This window comes from Nesoenas mayeri (assembly GCF_963082525.1).
Source record: "Nesoenas mayeri genome assembly, chromosome: 1".
NCBI classification, from domain to species: Eukaryota; Metazoa; Chordata; class Aves; order Columbiformes; family Columbidae; genus Nesoenas; species Nesoenas mayeri.
Window position 1 is genome coordinate 153,209,171 of NC_137541.1, and position 23,377 is coordinate 153,232,547.

Below are 23,377 nucleotides of genomic sequence, written 5' to 3' on the forward strand. Positions count from 1 at the left end.
ACTCACAGGTGCACACATATATGTATATGTGTATATATATGAAAAGAACAAACATACACATACACACACACACACACACCAGATCTGAATAGCTCCTCCATCCTGTGCTCTTGAATGAGTGCTTATAAAAAATCCCTGCACGCTTTGTGAAGGGAGGAAAGCTTGCTGATTGTGCAGATTGAAGTCATTAGATGGTTTCATTCCTAACAGTCTGCAAATACATGCATCTGAATCACATCGTGGTGTCCCATATGCCTGAAGGGAGTCTGTTGCAGGAGGTATCTTCTACCTTCTTCAGCAGCGTTGGCTTTTTACAAGGGGGTGGAGGTGGGGCTGTGATTCTTTGCTCAGTGTTGTGCAAGATTTGCTGCCAGTCTTCTCTCTCTTCACACAGCTTTCTCCTCCAATCCAGAAGCTCTTGCAGGGCCACACTCTCATTCTCTGAAAGTCTAAGCTGATGAATAACCTGTTAATGAGAAGTAAGTAACAATAATAAAGGTGGATAAATTTAATTATCCTGGCAGTGTAAAACTGCAATATCCATGTTGAATGATACTGCATACAGGATTCTCTGCCTCTTTTGTCATGGATGTAAACCTGTGAGCAGGGCAGGTTCAGGCCCTGTTTTCTTATCTTCTTTATAAAGAGCTCAGTGACACTTATGATGATATATAAACAGTAATGACTTTCAGCAAAATAACCTTCCCTTGAACTCATGAGAGGTGTTTCATACTGTCAAGCCCCTTGTGAGAAGGGAACCACTTTCTGCTCTCCATCCATTATTTGCAAAGGGCATCGTGGAGCATTATGAGCTTATCCACACCTTCTAGTATGAGCCATGCTAGACAGTGAGTGACTGTGAGCGCTCTCATTCTAATATCTACAATTAAAGAAATAAAAAAATGCATGTGGGCAAGCACTGAAGTTCCACAACTTTGCTGAGGGAAAGCTGCTCTCATTTGTATTACAGCTGAAAGAAAAAAGATTAAACAACCCTGGTAATAATTTGAAGCAAACTTGTCCTCCAAAAGGGTTTAAAACTTTGTGATTAACTTGCTGCTCCACTCCTCATTTATCATTCTTTACACTGAAAATAAAAGAAAATTAATGATTTAGAATTGCCCTATTTCAATCTAATGTCTGAAAGTCACAGAACTGAAGTTGTATGAAGTAGGTACCAAAAATGAAACTAATGGAAAAAACTCCCCTATGTCAGTAAAGGGTGCATGAACACAATCCTCTAAAACACACAAACAATACTGCCTACAGTGATGAGTAGTTCATATTTCTAACAACCTGGTCTTAAAACTGATGTCATAATACTGTTATACTAACAAAATGCTCCTTTACACGGAGCAAATAGCAGCTGCAGGTGTAGCAAGGTTTTTGCCCCTGTCTTGGTTTAACCCCATTATTCTAATTCTAAATGCAAAACACAGCACTATGCCAGTTACTAGGAAGAAAAAAGACTCTATCCCAGCCAAAACCAGGACAGTTACTAAATGTAAATACTGTTTTGCTGCTTATAGTTCGTAGTGCTACTTGTCATGGATAGATATTATCCTTAGAACCAGGGGCTAGCCCTTGTCTTCCTCTAGAGAATACATTAACAACTTCAAATGTGGCTTCAGTTGCCCTGAAACTATTTATAAAATCATCCTGAAATAGCCTAACAATTCTGTACTAGAATCATAATCCATCTAGAAGAAACTATTTCCTTACATTTAAACTTTCTGTTGCAATGGTTATTTATTTTGTTCAAGTCAGATTGAAGCCCTCATGACAGCACAGGTCCACAAAGCTATAAATTCCATCTCTCCACCCTTTAAAACCTGCTTGGCACATACGCAGTACAGCAACACCTAGAGCGGGTCCTAAGAGCCACTGGTGTGGGGGTATTCTGTAGCAGAAATGGCCAATCTAGGGAATATGAACCAAACCCACCACAACAGCTAATGGCCCATGGCCCTTACCCTGTTGCCTTCCTTCTGAAGGACCCCCAGAGGCACCTATGATGTGACTAAACTGCCCATGCTTCACCTCACACAACAGGCTCATGTTGAGAAGTACGGCTGTTCTTGTCAAGGTTGCATTTATACTCCTTGTCATAATGAGAGCTGGCTGCAAGTTAGTCACCATGATAAAGTATCTGCAGTGCCCCCAAATGCTCATGAGACACTACCCATGTGGCTGGTTCTGGCTGCAAGGAGGGCTGAGCGACATGAATGGCATTTTTGTCACTGAGGTTCCAAGGGTAGATGACTTTGCAAAGGCCTGTGGCTCCTGCTGTTCCTCCACGGAGCAGCAGGTACCTGGGTACAGGGGCGTACACAGGCTTTACACCAATGCTGCACATGTCTCCTGTGCAAGTCAGACCTTTCACATATGCTGTCAGAAAAGGAATGCGACCGTACATGGAGATGCCTGAAGATCTATGGGGAATGTGCTTAATTTCTGGTTGGTTGATGCTTCAAAGAGAAATGCATTAACCTACATAATGACATTTTTAAGAAAAAAGAAGAAAAATAGAAAGTGTTTGAAAGACTTCATTAAAGTATATTTTGATGCCATCTCAATTACATACCACTAGGAAATCAAAAACCTCTTTGCTTTCATGTTTGCACAAAAAGCAACTGAAAAGAAAATGAAATGTTCCATGGGTATTGTTAGAGGGATATCAGATAACTCTTGTGTACCAAAACACATTAACCTTTACCTTTTTTTTCTCTTTTTTCTTTTTCTTTTTTTTTTTTTTTCAGTTTGGGGAGGAAAGGTTAGAAGACAAATTAAAAGTTTGTAATTGGAAACAATTTATTAAGACAGGTTGGGCAGTTTTAACCTATAGAACAGATGTATGGCTTGGGAGATGCTGCAGCTTACTGTGGCCAATTAGCCAATTTCTATAGATTTTAGTGGGTTTAAATTATGGGCATAACCCAGTTCAGAAAACAGGTAGAATGGAATTCATTCTTCCCAATTTAGTCACCTTATTTGCATCTAAATTTTAGGCATTTCATGAACCTGTATTAGGAATGCTTCTCAGAGAGGTGCTGGAACATACAAAAAGCAAGCTGTGTTAGACTGCAAGAGTTTCATATGAAAGAGTTTCAGAGATAAATAATCAAAGATGTGTCTGAAAACTGGTAGATAAGTATCCTTATAAAAAAACAGATGCTTTGAAACTCTGTATTATTGGGTGTGCTCAGGTGAAAAAAGTTTGATAGCATGACTCTAATGAAGTATGGACAAAGTATTTGGATAGAGACGGCTCCACTGCTATTCTAAGAAACATAAAGGTACACAAGTGCAGGGTGAAAAGCCAGTGCAATTTGCCTGGGCAGGGCAATGGACAAATGCATCCTATCTATAGCTTATAGGCACTGAAGAAGGTTTCTTATCCTGACCCTGCTTATACAAGCTGCAAAGTAATCTTGGGTCAGCAGTTTCACTATACAGCTCATTTTCCAGTGTATACTGGACAAATGTAGGCCCAATCCACAAATAAGTGTCCATCCTTTATTGCATTTTTAAAACAGGGAAGGAAAATATTTTAAAACTTCATTCACTACGGGACTGAGATGTTAAATAACCGCAAAAAAGTTTATATTTCAACCTGGATGAAGGATGGACAATGGAAATCCAGTGGAAAGGAAATGAGGGAAAATGTGCAAGAAATGGCAGAGATTTAAATGAATCAATTAATTTAATTAGTTCTATTTGAACAAGATGATATCTTTTCTCTTTTCCATTTGTGATTAGACCTGTGACAAGTTAAAGATTTATTTTACATATTCATTATGGAAAAGATCTGCTGAGTAATTTTACATGAAGCACAATGTATAACAGAAAACCGTGTTTCTTTAGGACTACTGATCTTCTCAATGAACAGTGAAAAAACAACTTCAACTATTAAGGGATAGAGATTGTACTAACTGTAGACCAGGATCTTCCTACTCAGTGTCAATGGTCAAACAGACCATTATGGGCAACAAAGCTTTTGGGCTAGACCCACAAAAACATATAGTATTTGAATATCTAGCATCTAACAGCCCTGCCATCTGGTGAAAACACCATCCCTGTTTTGGTATCAAGAGTCCTTACTGAGCAAAAAAGAAAAGCTGAAGTGTCAAAGACAGTGATGCACAAGAGAAGAGCATCTGGAGTTAGCAAAGCTGCAACAGATTGAAGCAGTTAATCAAGATCCACACTTTCCACTGCAAAATATGGCAAGATGAACAAAATAAATGTTATGAGCAGCCAAGGGAAGAGACCCTAGGATTTGTTCCTCCCACCTCACAGCTAAACTATCAGACTGTAGAAGCAAATGCTCTCCTCTTGGCAGTAGGGATTCTGGTTGGTGACAGAGCATCAATGGCTCAGTCCCATCGGGACATGCATGGAAGGACTTTCATCATTATCTAGTGGTTTGAGCATATTGGGAAATCACAAGATGTGGATTTGACTTCTCTCAGGTTAAGGAAGAGACCGAGTTCCCACGTGCTGAGAGGGCATTGTGACTAGAAGAGGTGGACTCTGAGTGCAAGGAAGGAGGACTTTGGGTCTTGGGCTTTGTGCTGTCCATGTGTGGTAAGTATGCTAAAGCAAATCCTTCAGAGTGAGTCCCTTGTGGTTTTAGCACACATGAGACAGAGGATACAGAGACTTTCATGGTTGCATGGTGGCAACCATGAAAGTCATGGACCATGATTTTGCCTGCTGAGTTATACACATTTAAGTATCTCATAGTCACTGGCAAATGAGCCCCTGAGTTGCCTTCTGGATTTAGGCTTCTAAATTCTGCCTAAATTTCACTTTATAGGCTAAAGCAGACATATGGGATTTCAAATTTGTCTTAGAAACAAGATGAGTTGATGTAAGATAAGTTAATAAATTATTTTAATTTTAGTCTTATTTCTTAGGCTAATTAAAAAGAAAATAGTGAGCTTTTAACTATGGAATGTTTAAGGTTTCACATTTTTAAATAATTTGTGTCAAAAGGTATGCCAGCTAATGAGATCAACAGGTCCATTTAAAATTAACTTTGAGTTCTTTAGAGATTTGGCTCTAGCACCTCAGGAAATTCACTCTGCATTAAGAGATCAAATGCTGTAACTTTACAGAGGATATTTTGTAACAATTAAAAGTAATAAAGAGCTTATATTGTCTATTTGTGTGTCAAATGCAACGGTCTTTGTCATCAACCTATGGCTAAAGGTCTCATTAAACTGTCTGCCAAACAGAGATTTATTGATTTGCATTAGAAGATTATTTTGAGTATTTCATCTCATTTTGCTCTCTCCCTGACCAAATGTAGTGTTTACTTTTTCAATAATATGTGTATTGTGCTCTAGTAACTTTTGTTTTGTTATTTGTGATTACATTTAATTTTTCTACTATTCACCAGAAAATGAAAATAAGTTTCTTTTTGTATCTGATAAGCTCCTGCACTGATGGCTTCCAAACACACATCACATCTTTTTTCCAAACTGCAGGAGAAGCACACTGCAACCTCTCAAAAAATCCTTCAAGTTTAAACAGATATGTTTGGGTTTTTTCTATGTGACAAAACAGCATAAATCAGGAAAAGATTCCTTTTCCATCGGTTCTTGAATCAAGGAAAAAAATCTGTCAGCTGACAAGTTATTTGCCAATCCAGTACTTATTTAAAGGTACAAGGGGGAAGTGCACAGGAAACCAAGAGTGTATTACAAAGGCTAGGCAAGCATTCATTGTGAATCAAATCAATATGTAAATTTGTGTTTGATTGGGAAACCTGCACTGGCCATGTAAGACCCCAGCAGGGAGCAGAGAGCAGCTATGATAAATGAGTTTACATGCTTCTAAATTCCAATTAAAAATCTTCAAATACAAATGTACCACTGGGATCCAAGCTGATTCATGCGACTGTCTTGTGAATGCATTTTTTTTTGTAAATGCATTTTTTTTTGTAAATGCAGACCCACTGGATATAATGACTTTATGTGACATGCAACAATAAAGTGATTTTTAGTTAATCGTTCTTTTAAACTGCTGATTATTTTTCTTTGTGTTGGAGCAACCTTAGTTTCTCCAAAAGTAACACTTCAAATGGATAGCAAGTGGGTTTATTGGAAAAGAGAAAATGGCAAAGATGACAGTTGCTCTGTCTGGTGCAAATCTGGAATTGCTCTGCAGGAGGTATGCCATCTTAAATAGAGTTGAATATGAGACACGTAACTGATATATATGTTATATTTGCTTTGTTCTAAACAAGAAAACATTTTTTTCTCTTGGCTAAGATTTTGTATTACATCTAAAGAATAAGCTACTTTTAGAACAGGTGTTATATAGATGACATATCAAAGGAAGAAGTAGCTTTGTCAATATTCAAAAATTGGGGGTAATTTTGAGAGTAATGTTGTATTTAAAATAAAACTAAAAAGTGGCTATATTTCTGAAAAAAAAAAAAAAAAAAAGGATCACCACAAATGCCAGGAAGAAATTCTTTCCCTTCTGGAAAGCATTTTTCAGGTACCTGGATTTTTTGAGAGAGAGATTTAATTTTCTTCCAAACATCAGTCGTGGGGTGATGCTGGAAGCAGGATATTCTGGTGTCAGAGACCACGAAGGAACAGGCATCTTTGATTGCCCAGTCCAGCCTTCTGCTATCACACATGGCATTTGGAGACCTCTCAAGCTTCATCCTAAAAAAGAACTAATTCTACTGTTTGCCTCGGTTTGGCTTTCTGAAAGGATTTTCCAGAAAAAATCATAAAAGAAAGTCCACTAAGGATTGCTAGCTACAGAATGAACTCTGTCTCCAGAAGGACCTTCCTCATGGACCACTGGAAACCAAGAGATCACACCAGCAGAAGAGTCACTTCACACCTCTCTGCTTTCCCTAAGCAGGAGCTCCTTCTCGTTTTGGTCAGAAAGAGACTCCTGGGCTACACACACTTTTGGTGTGTCCCAATCAGAAGATTTCATATTCTCCATCTGACTGCAATTCTATTTTATATTTTTCATCTGGCTGAAATTCTGTTTCTGGTGTAAGTTGTCTGATTTTCTTTCATGCCTTTTTTTGTTTGTTTGTTTGCTCGTTTGTTGTTTTGGTTTTGTTTTGTTTTGCTTTGCAGGGTGTGCAGTGGTGGTGGGTGGGGATGTGGTTTTCTTTTGTTCTTTTATTCAGGAATACATTTTAGTTGTAAAAGCAAGATTTCGTCTTCCATACTTTTCTGCCTTTGCATCAGTGAAGTTGCCTGGGACACAATATTCTCATTTAATTAGGTTAATCATCTTCCGCACAGCTTGGAGGTATTTCAACAATCGAAGTTATAACATATTTGCAAAATAATATCAGTCACAAATCCTGGGTACAGATATAATGTGTAATCTGGCAGAAACTATTAGAATAAGGTGAGCAATGTTCAATAATATATGACAGTACACATCAGGCACTATGATTACTTGAGCTGGGAATAGAGTTGTACAAGCCTGTATATTCAAAACAACGGTGTATTTTATTTACTTATTTGGATTTTTAGGGTTTCAATCATTTATTTTTTATTATTTGTTTTGGCTGAGTTTCTTTCAACTCTAGATTTTTGATATCAGCAACTAAATGACACCTTCTGAGAGTGACTAAAACATCAACAAATATTGAATTATACTGTTGTTTGTTTTGTTTTGCTTTTTTTTTCTCTAAGGTAATATTTCTCTTTCCAGACAAACTGACTACACAATGCTCTTTAAAACCTTCAGAGCATTCTCCTAATTTACCTCTGATGCCTGAGAAAAAGATGATGCCCAGGACAGCAACTGTACCTTTCTCAAGATGAGTTCTGAAGACAAATCATTTATTGTAGAGGTCTTCAGCTGACCTAACAATGCTGATACCATTTTGTACATAATGTAACAGAAACTATCTGAAAAAATGAATCATGTTGCTACTTAATTGATCACTGCTGCTTTGTGGTATTAATGGAGATATTTCACTTGATCAGTTACAGACGAGGTTTTGCCACAATGCTTTCGAAGCAATCATCAACTTGTATTTGCTAATGTTGTGTACCATCTTTTCTTCTGCAAAAACACTACACTTATGGTCAAAGAACACTAGAGGCAAACAATTTATGTCCTGTTAGCAATCTGTATCTCTGCTGATCAACATGTTTGCAGCAGCGTGTAACAGCAAGAGAATGAAGGGCAGAGGGACTGATTTATTCTCTCTCCCACCAGGCACTTATGACTAAGTCAGAAGTGAAGTCACTCTCCACAGATGCTGTCCATGGGGTAGGGACCGCATTCCCATCAAACTCAGATTAGAAGCAGCCTTTTCGGGTGACCCGCTGGCCACGGGGGCAGCCGAAGGGGAATAAACATGTATTTCAGCCAAGCACCTGAGCTTCTGGAGGGGAAAGGGATGCTCGGGAGGTTTTGTTCCTCAACAGTCACAGCCTTCTACCACAGGAAAATGCAATGAGGATGAAGCAGTAGAGACACAAAAGGGGCCTCATGTGTAGGAAGTTCTTTGTCGCATCTATGGGTTCAAAGAGGAGAATCTGTGCTTTCCTTTTTGATGGTCACAGAAGTCAGATCCAGGAAATGCTTGCAGATCAGAGGGGCGTCAAACCTCCAAAAGCCCTTGACACAGAATCGCAAGATACTGTACCTACTGATGCATTTATACTGCGCATTATCTCATACCATTTAATCTGTAAGGTACATGGTTTTGACTGTAAGTCTTCTAAAAATAAAGCTGCACTGTGTTATAAGACCTGAATTTTATTTGTATGTGACATTACAAAGGGAATTCTTTGATGTTACTGTCAAAACAATAAACAAAACACAATTCAGGGGGATATGCTAGTTCAGATCAATGATGAATATATATAATTTTGTGTCATCTCTTGGATATTATGTGTTTACAAAGGTGTTAGTGGTTTGCTGGTTTTTTTTTTCCTTTTTTTTTTTTTTTTGGGAGGGGGGGTGAGTTGTTGATTTTGTTTGTTTGTTTGTTTGTTTTTTATTATACCAGACTTGTTTGATTGCCATGTTTTGCTTCAAAGATGATCAAAGATTACTTCCAGCTAATAGGCAAACATGACAGACATTAATAACAAATGTTAGAGCCCAGTGTTTAGAACGGTGACAATGGGTGGGGGGTAGCTACACATTGTATTTTTGACTACTCATTATTTTATACTTTCGAATAGTCAACAAAAAAGTGATCTGCGACAAATATTAAATCAAGTAGGAACAAAGATGGCCCTTGAAACTATAATGAACACAGAGCTCTTTCAGAGGGAAGAGGCTGCTGAAAGCAATGAGATTTCATGAAATAAGAGCTATGGCTTAAGCTATAATGAAACAATAAATACATTCTTCACGAATATGAAAAGACATCTCCAATTTTTCATTGTCAAATGTTGGCTCCTATATTACCGCAATCTGCCAACCTGCACTATGGGGTTTAAACAAAATAGAAGAGATAAGACTGCAGATTTTTTAATATAACAATATGTGAAAAAATAACCATGATTTTTTATGTTACCTCTTTGAGCATGTGACAGATAGAAACTGTTTTAGAAGTGGGTAATCAAAACCTTATGCCAGTGTGTACTTTATGTTTGATATTACTTAACCTACTAGGATGGCAAGCTGCTTGCTTATTTGTGTCTTGTTCTGGGAGTATCTTCATAGATGCTGAATGCACGTGAAATCATCTGATTTCAAATAAGCCAACATTCAGTCATTAGAAAACTAAACTGCACAAGGAGGCTTTGCACCTTTTAAGGGGAGATTTTCTGCCTTTCTCCTTGGATGGCTGAATCTTCAGGAGACTATGGTTGCAAACCAACTTGCATAGATTATTACAATTAGTTTATTTTATGGAACATGAAATATCACATTGATATGTATATGAAGATGGGTATCATATCTGGAACATTACATAGGCTTTCCACTTTTTTACTCCTTAGTCCCTCTGTCTTTTTAGTCCACCAGCCTCTGATCTGTCCTTGGTTCTTTCCCTCCTTTTATTCTTATTTTCCTTTTAGTTGTTTTCCTAATTTCTCTGGATTCTTTTCCTTTCCCTTTCCCTTTCTCTTCCCCTTTCCCTTTCCCTTCCTCTTCCCCCTCCCCTTCCCCTTCTCCTTTTCCCTTCCCCTTCCCCTTCCAATTTTCCTTTCCTTTTCCTTTTCCTTTTCCTTTTCCTTTTTTCTTTTTTTTTCTCTGACTTTTTCTTCTTTCCTCTTTCTAAATCCCCTATTCCATTTTATTATTTACGTTCTCCCTCAATCATTTTATTCTTCCTCCAACCTTACTTCTCTGAATCATCCTTTATCTGGTGCTTGTTTTACTCCTCACTCCCACCCCCCACCCTCCCACCCCACTTATTATCACTCTAGTCTTTAAACTGCCCCTCACTTCCCATCTGTTTATTATCTCCAGGTTGTCCACCTCATCCCATTACAGAGAGACCATGTTGCTTCTTGCTGCCCACGTAAGAAACAAGGAGTCTTTTTGCTGGCCCATTTTTCTTCACTCCACTATATCTTTTCTCTCACCGCATCCCACTTTGTAGCGAATGTTAATAACAACTTTAAAATATTTTTACCCAAAATAATAAAAAACCATAGTCCTGGATCTGTGAAAAAGAAGACGGAAGGGGTGCTTAGCTTTTGTATGAGGTGCCAAAGATACAGTCTTGTTTTTGTTGATGCTATTTCATCTAGCTGCTGTTGCTGACATTCCAAAGAACTTATGTATTTCAACAGTCTTTATGCCCTGTCTTTTAAACATACGCACACATAGGAGCTATTGAGAACAGAGGAAGCAATAAATACAGTTTGGAGGAAGGAGCCCATTGGACTGGCTAAGGAACTGAGAAATGCTTCATGTAAAAGAAAAGGAGCACAGAGGTAATATTTTATAAACCTGCTTTATTTTAGGGGGCAGTTGGCTTTTAGACTCTGCTAAACAATTTCAACATTTGTGGAGTCTCCAGTATGCTTTGGGATCATTTCCTGGAGCATGACTAAACAGAAAAAACTCTTATAACAAAATTTCCTATCAAAGCAAGATTATGGCACAAATGGCCAGAAGATGTATCTCTTCCACTTTGGTGGTTTCTTTGCCTCTGGAAGGAAATTATGGGATAAGAATTCAAGTCTACAGATCAAGGCACATTTGAAAGTCCCAAATTGTTTAAACAAATCACTGAAGCAATTTGCAACAATAAGCATTTCAGTAATGTTAAATCAGTAATTTTAAATCAAGTCTGGAAAAGGAAGTTTCCTAGTTTTCAGCTGTTCAGTGAGTAAGAGGTGCAGTACAATTACCAAAAGGCTTTCTGCAGAAGCTCAGGTAGATGCAGTTCTTGCAGCTCATGTATTTGGGCTTAGTTGCTAAGAGCAAAGTAGGTTTTCTTGTCAGGACAGATCTGGTTATTGTTTCTTGCAGAACCATTTTGCTGTAGGTTACATTTTGAAGATTTCCTTGACTATAATTTTTTGTTTTTCAAGGAAAGCATAAAATAAAGGGAAGATGGCATCCTAGGTTGGTAAAAAGAATACATGTGGCTCTTTGCTAACAAATAATTTCTGAAAGATCTACTATCCCAACAAACTATAAAACATGAAAGTTCTGGCTAACTGGTTTTGGCAGTTTTGATCCCCAAATCCACCATTCAGTATTCATCTTCATTGAGGTGTTACATCAGATGTTGTGTTCTTTATGTTTTTATGTGGTACTTACTTGCTACCTATAGATATAATCACCTGGAAATCAGTAACTGTACACCCACAGAATAATAGGAAGGAAAAGGTATTAGTTTTTAAAAAAGCTCCATACTCTGTTATTCTTTTAAAATGCAAGACTCATTTCTTTCAACGTAAGCTCTTCCATTTTTGATAAGATAGAAGTTTTTTTTTACACTCTTCCGCTCTTTCTAGCAGAAGAAATTATAATTTTATTTTATAACTTTCAAACGAGAAATATTTTATTAGTATTGCCACAATTTTTAAAAAAATTTTAGTCATTTTCCATTCCAATAAAAATCAACCTTAAGGGAATCATTGCCCTAGAAAAGTGGCATTTGTGCCAACAGCAAACATTTGCTTTGTTTTGTTTCACTTTAGAGATGATCAACTAAGTCGGTGAATTCACATCTGCATGATATTTTATACTTTGGTAATTGCTTCCAAAAGTGTTTGTTAAAAGATTGATCCTTATGATGCATGTTGACAGATATTGAGCTGAAGAATTTACTCTCTGAAGTGTGTAGGTTTGCCATGTGCAGGAAGTATCAAGCAGTGATGCAGGTAATTATCACCTGATGTGACAACATGATGGTACCATAAGCCACAATGCCTCAGCTTTAGTTGGATGTGTAAGAGCCTTGAGATCCTGTGGCAAAAATGAAATTAACTCCTGTCACTTCAGTAAGGAACTAGCAGGGAGATATTAAAAAACCCATAAATATTAGAAGTCCCTGAAAGCTAATGAACCAGTTTCCCTTAGCTGAAATGACAGGGTGTCTGCCAAGAAATCTAAGGACCCAGCCTATGTTTCTTTTTCTAAAGCAATTAGTCAATCAGTACCTTCATAGCTCTGTGAAACAATCTGTCCTATTTCATATGTCTGTGCAAGAATTACTTTAAAGTGATAAGGTTACTGCAGTGAAGCCTGGCAAAGGCTTTTACAATACAGTCGTACGCTGTTAGAGTCACCAGCAGCATACTAAGAAATGTCAGCTGTAATTAAAACCAATCATTTTCAAATATATGCCATACTTTAGAAATGGTGAGGAATGATTTTTACAGTAAGAATTCTCAGCCCTGTGAACAAAGACTTTTTAACTTTTTTTCTACTTTTTTTTTTTTTTTTTTGGTGGGAGGAAGATTTTTTTCTTTTGGCAACATCACTTTGGAAGATGTTTATTCATTAAGCCAATTGTATCAAAAATCACAGAACTGCAGGTTCCTTCTCTAAACTTGTCACAGTTCTTATTGAGCTTGCCTTTAAGGATTGTCCCTGAATGTAATTCTGAGTACATGGCACAGAATCTATTTTAAAGATTTGTGAAACACTCTGGCAAAACATCTATTTACTGAAGTGTGATATTTCAAAGTACTGAATTGAAATTGTGTTCAGCTTTTGGCAAGCAGTTTTGGAAAAATCAAAAATAGATGTTTGTAAATGGTTAAAGACTTGCTTCTAAAATAAAGCATTTAAATGTTGCAGACTTATTTCACGGAAGGGAACAGTTTCCATTTTGCAAAGATAAGAAGAAGATAATGGCTCCCTTATACCCTGTTCATTTAACTCTCCATGTACTGCAGTGATGTTGTAATTTACATATGATCTTCCTTGATCCCAGAGCAGCAGAGCAACAGAGGTGTAACATGCTCTATGGTGAAAGTGTCTCACTGTGTGAAGTTTATAACTGGAGCAGTGCCTGGGACTTCGATTTTTCATTCGTTAGAAAGGTCTCTTTGGCCACTCTTATGCCTAGTAAGTATTTGGTTGACCATTACAAAATGTAACAATGACAACTGAAAACATTGCCTCTAGTCATCTTTATAATCCCATATCCTCATCTAATATACTGATCTGGAGACAGCAGACCTGTAAGTACTTTGTGAAAAATGTGGCCAAAGTATATTTTGAGAGTTTGAGAGGTATGGTGATGGTAAAGATTTGTTACTGTGTGCAAGACAGCTATGTGGGTACATCTCCCAGGGCAGCTTTGGCCGGCCTCATTGATTTATCTGAAGAGATCAGCCTAGTGCTGGGTGCTGTCCGGGCACAATTTTTCAACTCAGATTAGGTGCTGTAGTTATCCCTGTGCTTTGGACAGTAGGGCAGAAAAATAAAAAGTGAAGACTTTTGTACTAGTTTGCTTACATATTTACTCAGTTAAAAGCTATTGTGTTTTAAAGTTACACTAAGACTGAACATGATGTTGCAGGTTGAATCCCACTCCTGTTGGAGTCAATGCCCAAACATTCATTCTCTTGGTTAGGGCCAGTATTTTGTTGCAATTAAATGTCAGCTGTCCACCACAGACAAGCAGCTTCTAAATGTGATAAAGCACTTCCCTTACCTTCTGGTAAAATTGTTTGAAAACTGCACCATTGGTTAATGAGAGGTTTCTGTTGAGGAAATGCCTCTCAGCTCTAATATTTTTTCTCTGTGGGCAATATATGGCTTTACTGTAAGATACTTACAGTCTTCTCAAATGAAAAAATGACTTGGGACAGCCCTTTTAGAAAAGTGGACTGAAGACAAAAGACAACAGGAGAATTAATGCCATTTGAGTAAAATAGAATAAAATAGCTTGAATGCCTTCATGCCTGAATTGGTTATTTACAAAGGAAGAAAATGAAGAAAACGTATTAGGACAAAGTTTATTCCTTTTTGTTCACTTAACATGAAAGTTAATTTGATGTTGTTATTTTAAAGTGACATTGACTAAACGGCAATTTTAAAAGAACTAAAGTGGAAGCTTCACACCACCTCAGTACCTATTGCTGTTTTAATTCCTAGATATTATTTTGATTTTAATCTCATTTATACTTGTATAAAAAACAGTGAAGTTTGCTATAATTATGCACTTATTCCTATGAGGTTCATTATCACGCAGCTTTTTCTGGTATGAATGAATATCTTGAGAGAGACAACATCTTGCATCTTGATCCTCGGAGGGGGAAGAGACATATTTCCTGCCTGAAAATAGCATCCTAACAACCAGCAACCATAAGTTTCTTAAACTTTGAACTCTAGTATGAGAACCTTTCAGGATGATTATACTCCCAGAAAACAAACAAACAAACAAACAAACAAAAAAAGAGTAAATTCATTATTGTACTTAGCTTAGCTCAATACAAACCTGTAAAAGAAGTCTACATTTTTTAAAGCCAACACACAAATTTGAATCAAGGCAGTTTTCAACATGCAGCTACTATGTTGGGGTTTTTTTTCTCTTTTACTGGTTCTAGCAGACTATCAGTAAAATATTTACCTGACTAGTGTGGCTCTCTCTATGTCTTTGAATCGATGAGCCTGCCGTAGTGCTGGCCGACAGTCTTGAATATTCATTTTCCTCTGACAAACCTAAAGCAAAACAATACTAATTTATAATCTGACATTTATGCATTGGCTGATTTCAGCATAAGATTCAAAAGACCTTGTTTTACTAAAAAAGAACAAAAAAATCACACATTTGCCTGGATATTTACTATTTCCATGCTTACCAAAACTAGAATAATTCTTGTTTACCAAGTATGAATAGCATCACAGGTATGCATGCTGGTTTACAGAAGGAGCAATTGTACTGAAAGAGCCTACAAATATCACATTTCCTATACACTGGCCAGGGATTCCTCCTGCAATGCAGAAATCCCTGGCTCCTCTTCCCCTGGCTCCTTTTCTCCGCAGAAGCAATGCAAAGGGAATGGAAAACAGGCCTGCGGTCTGCTCTCAAATTAACGTCTCTGGCTCACGTGAGAAGTCAATAAGTAGATCCAGGACTTCATCTCCGCGGTACAGAGGCTTTTTGTGATTCTTGTACTTATTGTGCAGTCCTCACGTAGGAATCAGCTGTTCAAAGTTTAGCTGTATAAAGACCAGTCAACCAGTATAAAAGAGCCAGGTGGTTTCCCTCTGTAGTCAAGAGAAACGAACATCTCTGCTCCCGTGATCCTAGAGCGAGGCCCACTGCCGGCCATCCCCATTGCTTCTGCTGGAGAGGGAAGACCATTCACATCCCACTACAGAGGATCTGAAAGGCAGGATGAGGGGAAGCAAAGGCAGAAGCAGAAACACAGTGAGTCCATGATAGGTGTTATTAAGCCCCTCATAAACTAGAATCACAGCCACCATGGTAGGTCTGGTATCCAGCAATTTTGGTATTGCTTCCTATAGTGTATATTCCAAATTTTCATGAATCACCATTGTAGAATCATCATCATAGAATAGTTTGGGTTGGCATGGACCTTCAAAGACCATCTAGTCCAAGCCCCCTGAAATGAGCAGGGACATCTGCAACTAGATCAGGTTGCTCAGAGCCTTGGCCAGCCTGGTCTGGAATGTCTCCAGGGATGGAGCATCTACCACCTCTCTGGGCAACTTGGGCCAGTGTTTCACCACATGCTACTATGGCATCTATAAAGAGCTTATCACTATTCCTTCTTTAGTCAACCTAACAGAGCTAGTCACCATGAAAAGAGGATTCATCCTTGTAAGAGATATAGAAGTTGAATTGTTTTCAGTAGATCACTTGAGAAATTACTAACATCTAATCTAAAGTATTTGATTAGATGGGGCATTTGGATTTTGTGTGGCTAAAGGTGTGGTAAAGTGATTCTGTGATATGTAACTCTTAGATAAGAAAAAATGAGCACAGCTCCACTCTTTGCATATTATACATAACATACACAGAATCATAATGGAAACAATGCAAAGTTCAAATGTAATGAATCATAACTGCTTATGGGATTATGTACTGCACTAGACATAGTTCTATTTCATGTTTATGTTCAGTTTCTTGTTCAATCATGAAACTGGCATAGAAGCACACTATGAAACATGCTTGTCTTCCAACCTGCTATTTTCAGTATAAAAAAATGCTTGCTTGCTTGCTTGCTTTCTCTCTCTTTCTTTCTCTCTCTTCTTCCTTCCTTCCTTCCTTCTTCCTTCCTTCCTCCCTCCCTCCCTCTTTAATTTATTTTAATTTGATCAATGAGCACTAACTCCTACATGGTTACTGATATATGATTCAACTCATTAAAATATAAATTGCACGAATAATCTCAAACAAATAACTTGCTTTGCAAGAGAAATAAAACAAGAATTTTTAAAAGAAGCAATGATCCTTATTCCTTTTTAGTCTCTCTACCCTCTCCTATTTTCCCTCTTATAATGGTGTATTACTGTGTAAGTAGGGACACCTGTTTTTCTTCAATTTGTTCTTCTGAATGAAACTTGTGTAAAGTACTAATAAATATGGATTTCTTTTCTACAGATTCAGTTCATCTTTACTTCATCTGGACACATGGAAACAGCAAAGGTGAAACCTCTGTTTGCAGCTCAGATGCTAGGTCAAATCTTGTGATAATTCAGCATTTCAGTCCTTTCCTGCCTGGTCCAGAGAGGGAATCTGATCCTGTTCTCTCACTGATTTGGACTATGTGTTGTTTTGAGGGGGAGTTATCACTTTTTGAAGGTGCCCCACAACATATTAGGTATGTATTGGGGCAAGGTCTGATATTCAAGGTCTCAGGTATACTAGGCTTGTAAAATATATGTAAGTTACCACTATTCCTTTCTTACCTATATTAAATTCCCTGTCCTCCAACTAAAAATTTTTCCTCACCAAAATCACATATTTTTGGTTAAATGAAATGCATAAAACATATATTGCTCCAAAAATCACAGTTTTGTCAACACAAAACAAATTGCCTTTTTTTTTTTTTTCAAATAATTTTCTGAACTAATAATTTATTCATACGGATTCATTTTGGACACATCTCAAATAAAGCCATGAAAATTCATCCACATTTTAATACAAAATGACTTTTTAAATTAGGTGTTATTAATTTAATTCAAATAACAGCTATAATGTAAAATATTTGCATGATTCTAGACCATGATAAATGAATGAAAATACTTTCCTAGACCAGCAGCATGTTTTGAAAAAGATATTGCTTTTGCACTATATTCATACACTTCAGGATCTACCGCCCATGACAGCCTAGGGCTAAGAATAAGGTTATAAATGATTTTCGGTTTATTTCTATGAAAAGCACTTTGATAAGAGGTCTTATCACGTAAGTAAAGTTTCCACGTACAGCCACAGCACGTCATCAGAGACATAGCAAGCAAAGGCTTGGTAGAGTTTGGAAAGATAAATGGAGCAAGTGATTACATTCCAAGAGTTTTCCTTTACGTACACCTAAGTAAATATTAGGATACCACACCTGTGCACTGAATAAAACCTTGCTTAACTCAGCACAAGGTTGGAAGCATCAGTTTAGCAGGGGCAGAGGCAGAACCACAAGAACATAAATTAATCAGGGGTTCAGGCTGGAGTACAAATTACACCATCTGGACTGGGCTTTCTTTCAAGTTACCAAAAGTAATTCTAATTTGACATTTTCTTGGCAAAATTATCCTTGATAATATTATTACTGCAATCATATGTGGTGGTGATAATGATAACAAGGACTATGATTCAATCAATAATCTCAAACTGGAGAAGTTAAATGAAATAAATGCATTTTTTTTTCCAGAGAATCAAGGGTGCAGCCTTATCTCAAGCAATACGTGTATTCAAACTAGAAACCAAATCCTCTACTCACCCCCTGTAATGAATTGTCTATATTCCTTCAGAGGAAGATCCCATGCTCAGTCCCCGATCTTCTTCCTATACTTTCTATTTTGCATTTCTGACCTCTTCTCAGATACTCCTCTTAGGATCCTTTAGATAAACAGCTCAGATACTGAGCTCTAGTTCACTGGACATCTAGAGGTGGTTTCAGAGACTCTCCAGTCTCATAGGGTCTGCTACACCCAAACTGGAGACCCTGCGCCTCCCTGTGGCTTCCAACATCCATATTTGCAAAGCAACAGCAACACCACAGAGTATGTTGTTTTTTGCAACTGTGGTCACACATAATTCCCCAAACCTTCTACCTTCCACCCTGATTCTGTATTCACATGTAGGCTGGATCTACTGGTTGGCTCCAGTTGATACACTGGGTGCTCTAGTGTGAAAAAGGCATCACCAGGAAAACCAAAATGCAATGCTCTGTGCTGATCAGCATGTAGCCCTTGTCATTGTGACATGTCCCCTTTCCATCAAGTTATCTGCTGTGACACCTCTCCCATTCTGTGACTTGTTGCCTGATGTGCTTAGATCTGGTGGTTAAGTTCCAAGAGACTATATAGAAGACTGCGGCCCACAGGTGACCTGCTTAGACAGAATGGGCTGCCTTCTCCACAGCTAAGGTTAGACAAGATTAAGCCCCTCACCTGAATAACGCATGGGGCTTTTGGTGAAACAGACAGGTTCTTTGCAGCTACTCTTATGCCAATCTGCATAAACTATACAGTGAATCCATTCACCTGGATCTCCACCAGATCCAGGAACCAGGAACCCTGGTTCCCACCAGGAACCAGAGAAGAACTCAGAGAAGTTCTTTGAGGGATAGCAGCTGGCCAACAGCTGGATGAACAGTGCAGTGCAACGTGCTGGTATGACCATTAAGCACAATGCAGCACAATGCTCCCTCAGTCCAAGAGGGCTGTTTCATCTTTACAATATCTACTCTAATTCTCACTTGGGTTACACAGAGTAAGTATGTCTACAACACACTCCAGGGGGGGTAAGGAACTGTCAGATTTCTGGGTAATTTCTCCCTTTCACTAACCAAAGGTCAGGTCACCTCAATCACTTATTATAGTTGTTATATTTAAACATTTCACTTAATGATTAAACATTCCTCTATATCCTATTAGGTACTAGCTGGAAATAACAAATTTCAGTAAACTTTTACCTGCAGTGTTTGAGTGTCTCCCAGCAGAGGATCTGCTGTTTTGGTTGATTTAGGATTACAACTTTCAGCATTGTAACATGAAAGGTTATTATAAGCTTTCTGATTACTCTCTATTTGGACAAGAAAGAGCAAAAGAGCTCTTTCTTTCAGATTAAGAACTCTGGTAAGTGTGGAAGATTTGTGGCAGAAAAGTTAGAGTCTGACAGCACAGAGCTGTAGAAAGCTATTACTCTTGATATTAAAGATAAACTAAAGAAGAAGAGGATTACATTATATAAAATGAAGCAGCAACTTCTATTAAAATTCTCAACTAGCAGCAGTGCCAGAAATTAAACTCAGCTTCTGAAAGTAACACAGTATTAATCTGTCTGGAAGCTGAGCCAGCAAGCTTTTTAGCTGATTAGTGATGGTTTTCTAAAGAATTCATCAGGTTATAAGTAAGACTAACATCTTCATCAAAATTATTATTCTTATGACCATAGTGACTTTAAGTCTCACAACGCTTCAGAGGAGCGGTGCTGACACCTCATTCATGACAGTAAAAGACAAGTCTTATTTAAGATATTGCTTCTGTATTAACTCACATGAGTAACGTATGAATCTAGACTTTAGTTCCACCAGTGGAAAGCAGATTATACAGTTGCACTGTGTAACAGTGGGAAGAAAGATTACATTCAAGAGTTCTGTAATCTCATTATCAACTATTTAATCATGCATTGTGGGTTTTATTTTCCACAAAGCTAGAGGAGCTTGGTGTCTGGTAACAAAGAAATGAAAAAGTATTTTACATGGAAACATCTCATGGCACATTCTCAAATATCAGTATTGCCCAGATATATCCAACCAGCCATGGATTTAAAAATCATGACGATGTTAAGGTTGAATCCTGGAAATATCTTTTTTCCTAAGAAAACTGGCAAATTGGTTTTGAATTAATGTAATCAAAGTACACCAAAGTTTTCCATATTGTCAACTCTTTCAACTATTATTAAGTGTTGCTGGAAAACTAGCATACTGTATCACAAAATCTTCAATCTTATTTTGCTCTGCGTCAGGGTAAAATGACAACTTGTATCATTTTTGGGCTACAAAGATGATCAGGGGCCTATAGCACCTTTCCTATGAAGAGAAACTGAGAGAGCTGGGTCTGTTTAGCCTGGACAAGAGAAGGCTGAGAGGGGATCTTATCAATGCTTATAAATATCTCAAGGGTGGATGCCAAGAGGACGGGACCAGACTCTTTTCAGTGGTGCCCAACGATAGGATGAGGGGCCACGGGCACAAACTGAAACACAGGAGGTTACGTCTGAATATGAGGAGAAACTTCTTTCCTTTGAGGGTGCCAGAGCACTGCAACGGGCTGCCCGGAGAGGCTGTGGAGTCTCCTTCTCTGGAGACATTCAAAACCCACCTGGACACATTCCTGTGTGATCTGCTCTGGGTGAACCTGCTTTAGTGGGTGGGTTGGACTGGATGATCTCCAGAGGTTCCTTCCAACCCCAGCCATTCTGTGATTCTGTCATTCTGTTGATCACTTCTACAGCAGTCTGACAGGTGAAACATAGATTTAAACCTTGAAATACCACAAATAATGCTAATTCTTTACCCAGTGGGATACTGCCAGACCTAAAGGGAGTTTTTTATTACTCACAGTATACACTGACAGTCAAAACCATCCTTTATGAAAGCTACATCAAAACTGGGAACCTTCCACGGAAAATTTGGGTTTGATGAATCAGTGGTTTTTAATGGGAAAAATATCCTGGAAAATTCCATTGCACAACATTTCACTTTTATGATTAAACTTGCTATTCACAAATAGTTTGAAAATAATTAGTTGATGCATAGTAGATGCTGTATATTATCATTACAGATAGCCCTGGCTACAAGTGGTTGCAAATATACTGACAAAAACTTAAGCACCCATCTCACCTGTTAGTTGGCCTATTAATCAAGTAACGACTAATTATTTCAGTAACTGAGATTGTTTACTAGCAACTAGAATCATCACAAATTATGAACTTAAAGCACCATTTCATTTCTAAGAAGCACAGCTCTTATGGTTAAATGGTTGATCTTATAGAAAGCTGATCTCCCACAGGTCCCCTTAGGACATCAGAATATATGCTTAAAATCCTACATAGAAAGGAATCAAAGGCTTGGTCTACTTACAGTTTTTGTGTTAACTTAACAGCCTGACTGTTATATGTACTGAAAATATTCTCCCCCACTGCCCAAATTATTATATTGATATAAATGGGGAGATGGTTGTAATGGTCAAAGATGCCTTTTTCTTCTGTCACAGTGTGTAACAGAGCACACAGAGATGAATGCACCTTTACACTCGCATAGCTTTTCAGGCTGGATGAGTTTTCTGCTTTGATTATCAGAGAGAGCAAGAAGAATTGTTTAGGCCAAGCACTGTAGAATTTGGAGAATAGGTCTTATTGAAAGAAAGTAATTATTTAATTTTGAAATGCTTCATTTTTGTAAGAAAATTTAAATTTTCATTTTAAAACATTGTGTATTAAGCACCCTGGTCTTAAAAAAAAAAAAAAAAAAAGACCATATTTGGGAAACAAAATGTAATATTTCACTTGACCTAATATTTTTTCCCTCAAAATATTGACTACATTATGTGTAGTTCTACCCTTAACACTAAAGGCTATACAACTGATCTGCTTACACAAACCATATTTAGATGTAAGTTTTCAGCATGAAGATAACTGTACCTAATGCCATGCAAGTATTTAGACATCTGCTTTTCCACATTCCATCAAAACAAATACTTTCTATTTGTCTTGTGTCTATTCATACTTGTGTATTTGCATTGTGTGATTTTATGTAATATAGGTGTTATATCATTAGGATTTATGCTTTGAGGATGTCAAAAGATTTCATTCTTTCTGTCATTGCTTTTGCACCATTTTGATCATCTTATTGCAATGATTAACAAGCTGGCATTCACTACTAAGGCACCTGTAGCAAAGGGAGATCCCAATTTTATATTTTCTGTCCCATTTGTATTGATTATAGGATCAGAAATCTCCCATCTCAGTCCTCTGTGCCTCAGGTTGTTTATAGATTTGGAGCTGAACTAATAACAAGTTCTTCAAGAGAGGCTGTTTTATTTTCTTCACATTCCGCTTTTACTGGAGAGGGGCTTATCAGCTCACACATACAAAGTTAAGCCAGTTCCAGAAACACAGATATTTCACAACTCAGAAGATTCCAGCTTGAGTATATTTTAAAAAGCTAATTCAAGGCAACACTTCAGCAATTTTATGTTAAAAGAGCTTTAGGATTAAAAACTGCTTACCATTTGATACTGAATTTCCATTTTCAGCAGTCACAGAACTGGACAGTAGATTAGATGACTGAATACCATGGTTATTTGCATTTTTATCCTGGGTTTCTGATCCAATATCTGATGTATTTGGATCTTCCTTGCTCCTCAAGTTCAGATTAGTTTCAGCACCTGACACAAACAGAGAAAGAGATTGTCAGCTTCCTATTAACTAGTGGTTTCCACAAAAGTAGAAAAAAATAACACATAAAACCCAAGTTACTTTATAAAATGAATGTAATTAATCACTAAATTCATGAGTGCAGTGATAACTGTGGAAGATTTAAGTCAGTGACCTTTAGTGACTTTTGCAGGGTTTTTCTCTCTTTTTTTTTTTTTCTTTTTGCTAGTGTTCCACCTGTAACCATTTAAAGATTATGGAAGTGAAAGACATTAACAAAATTTCATCTCTGCTGTTTCTTTTCACACAAATATCAGCTGATAAAACTCAACGAATTTTTGTATCGCCTCTGTTTAAGATTCTCTTCCATTT

At 37.6% G+C, this 23,377-nt stretch overlaps 1 protein-coding gene across 1 annotated transcript in view; it reads right to left on the reverse strand.

Annotated features, from left to right (window-relative positions):
- Positions 1-232: 232 nt before the first annotated feature.
- The window catches only part of MYO16 (myosin XVI), a gene marked incomplete at both ends in the record, with an annotated part of 300,394 nt that continues 277,249 nt past the window's right edge, over positions 233-23,377 (reverse strand). Inside the window, 3 exon segments of the mRNA XM_080343675.1 lie at positions 233-466; positions 15,005-15,096; positions 22,858-23,016. Coding sequence (XP_080199801.1) covers positions 233-466; positions 15,005-15,096; positions 22,858-23,016 — 485 coding nt within the window.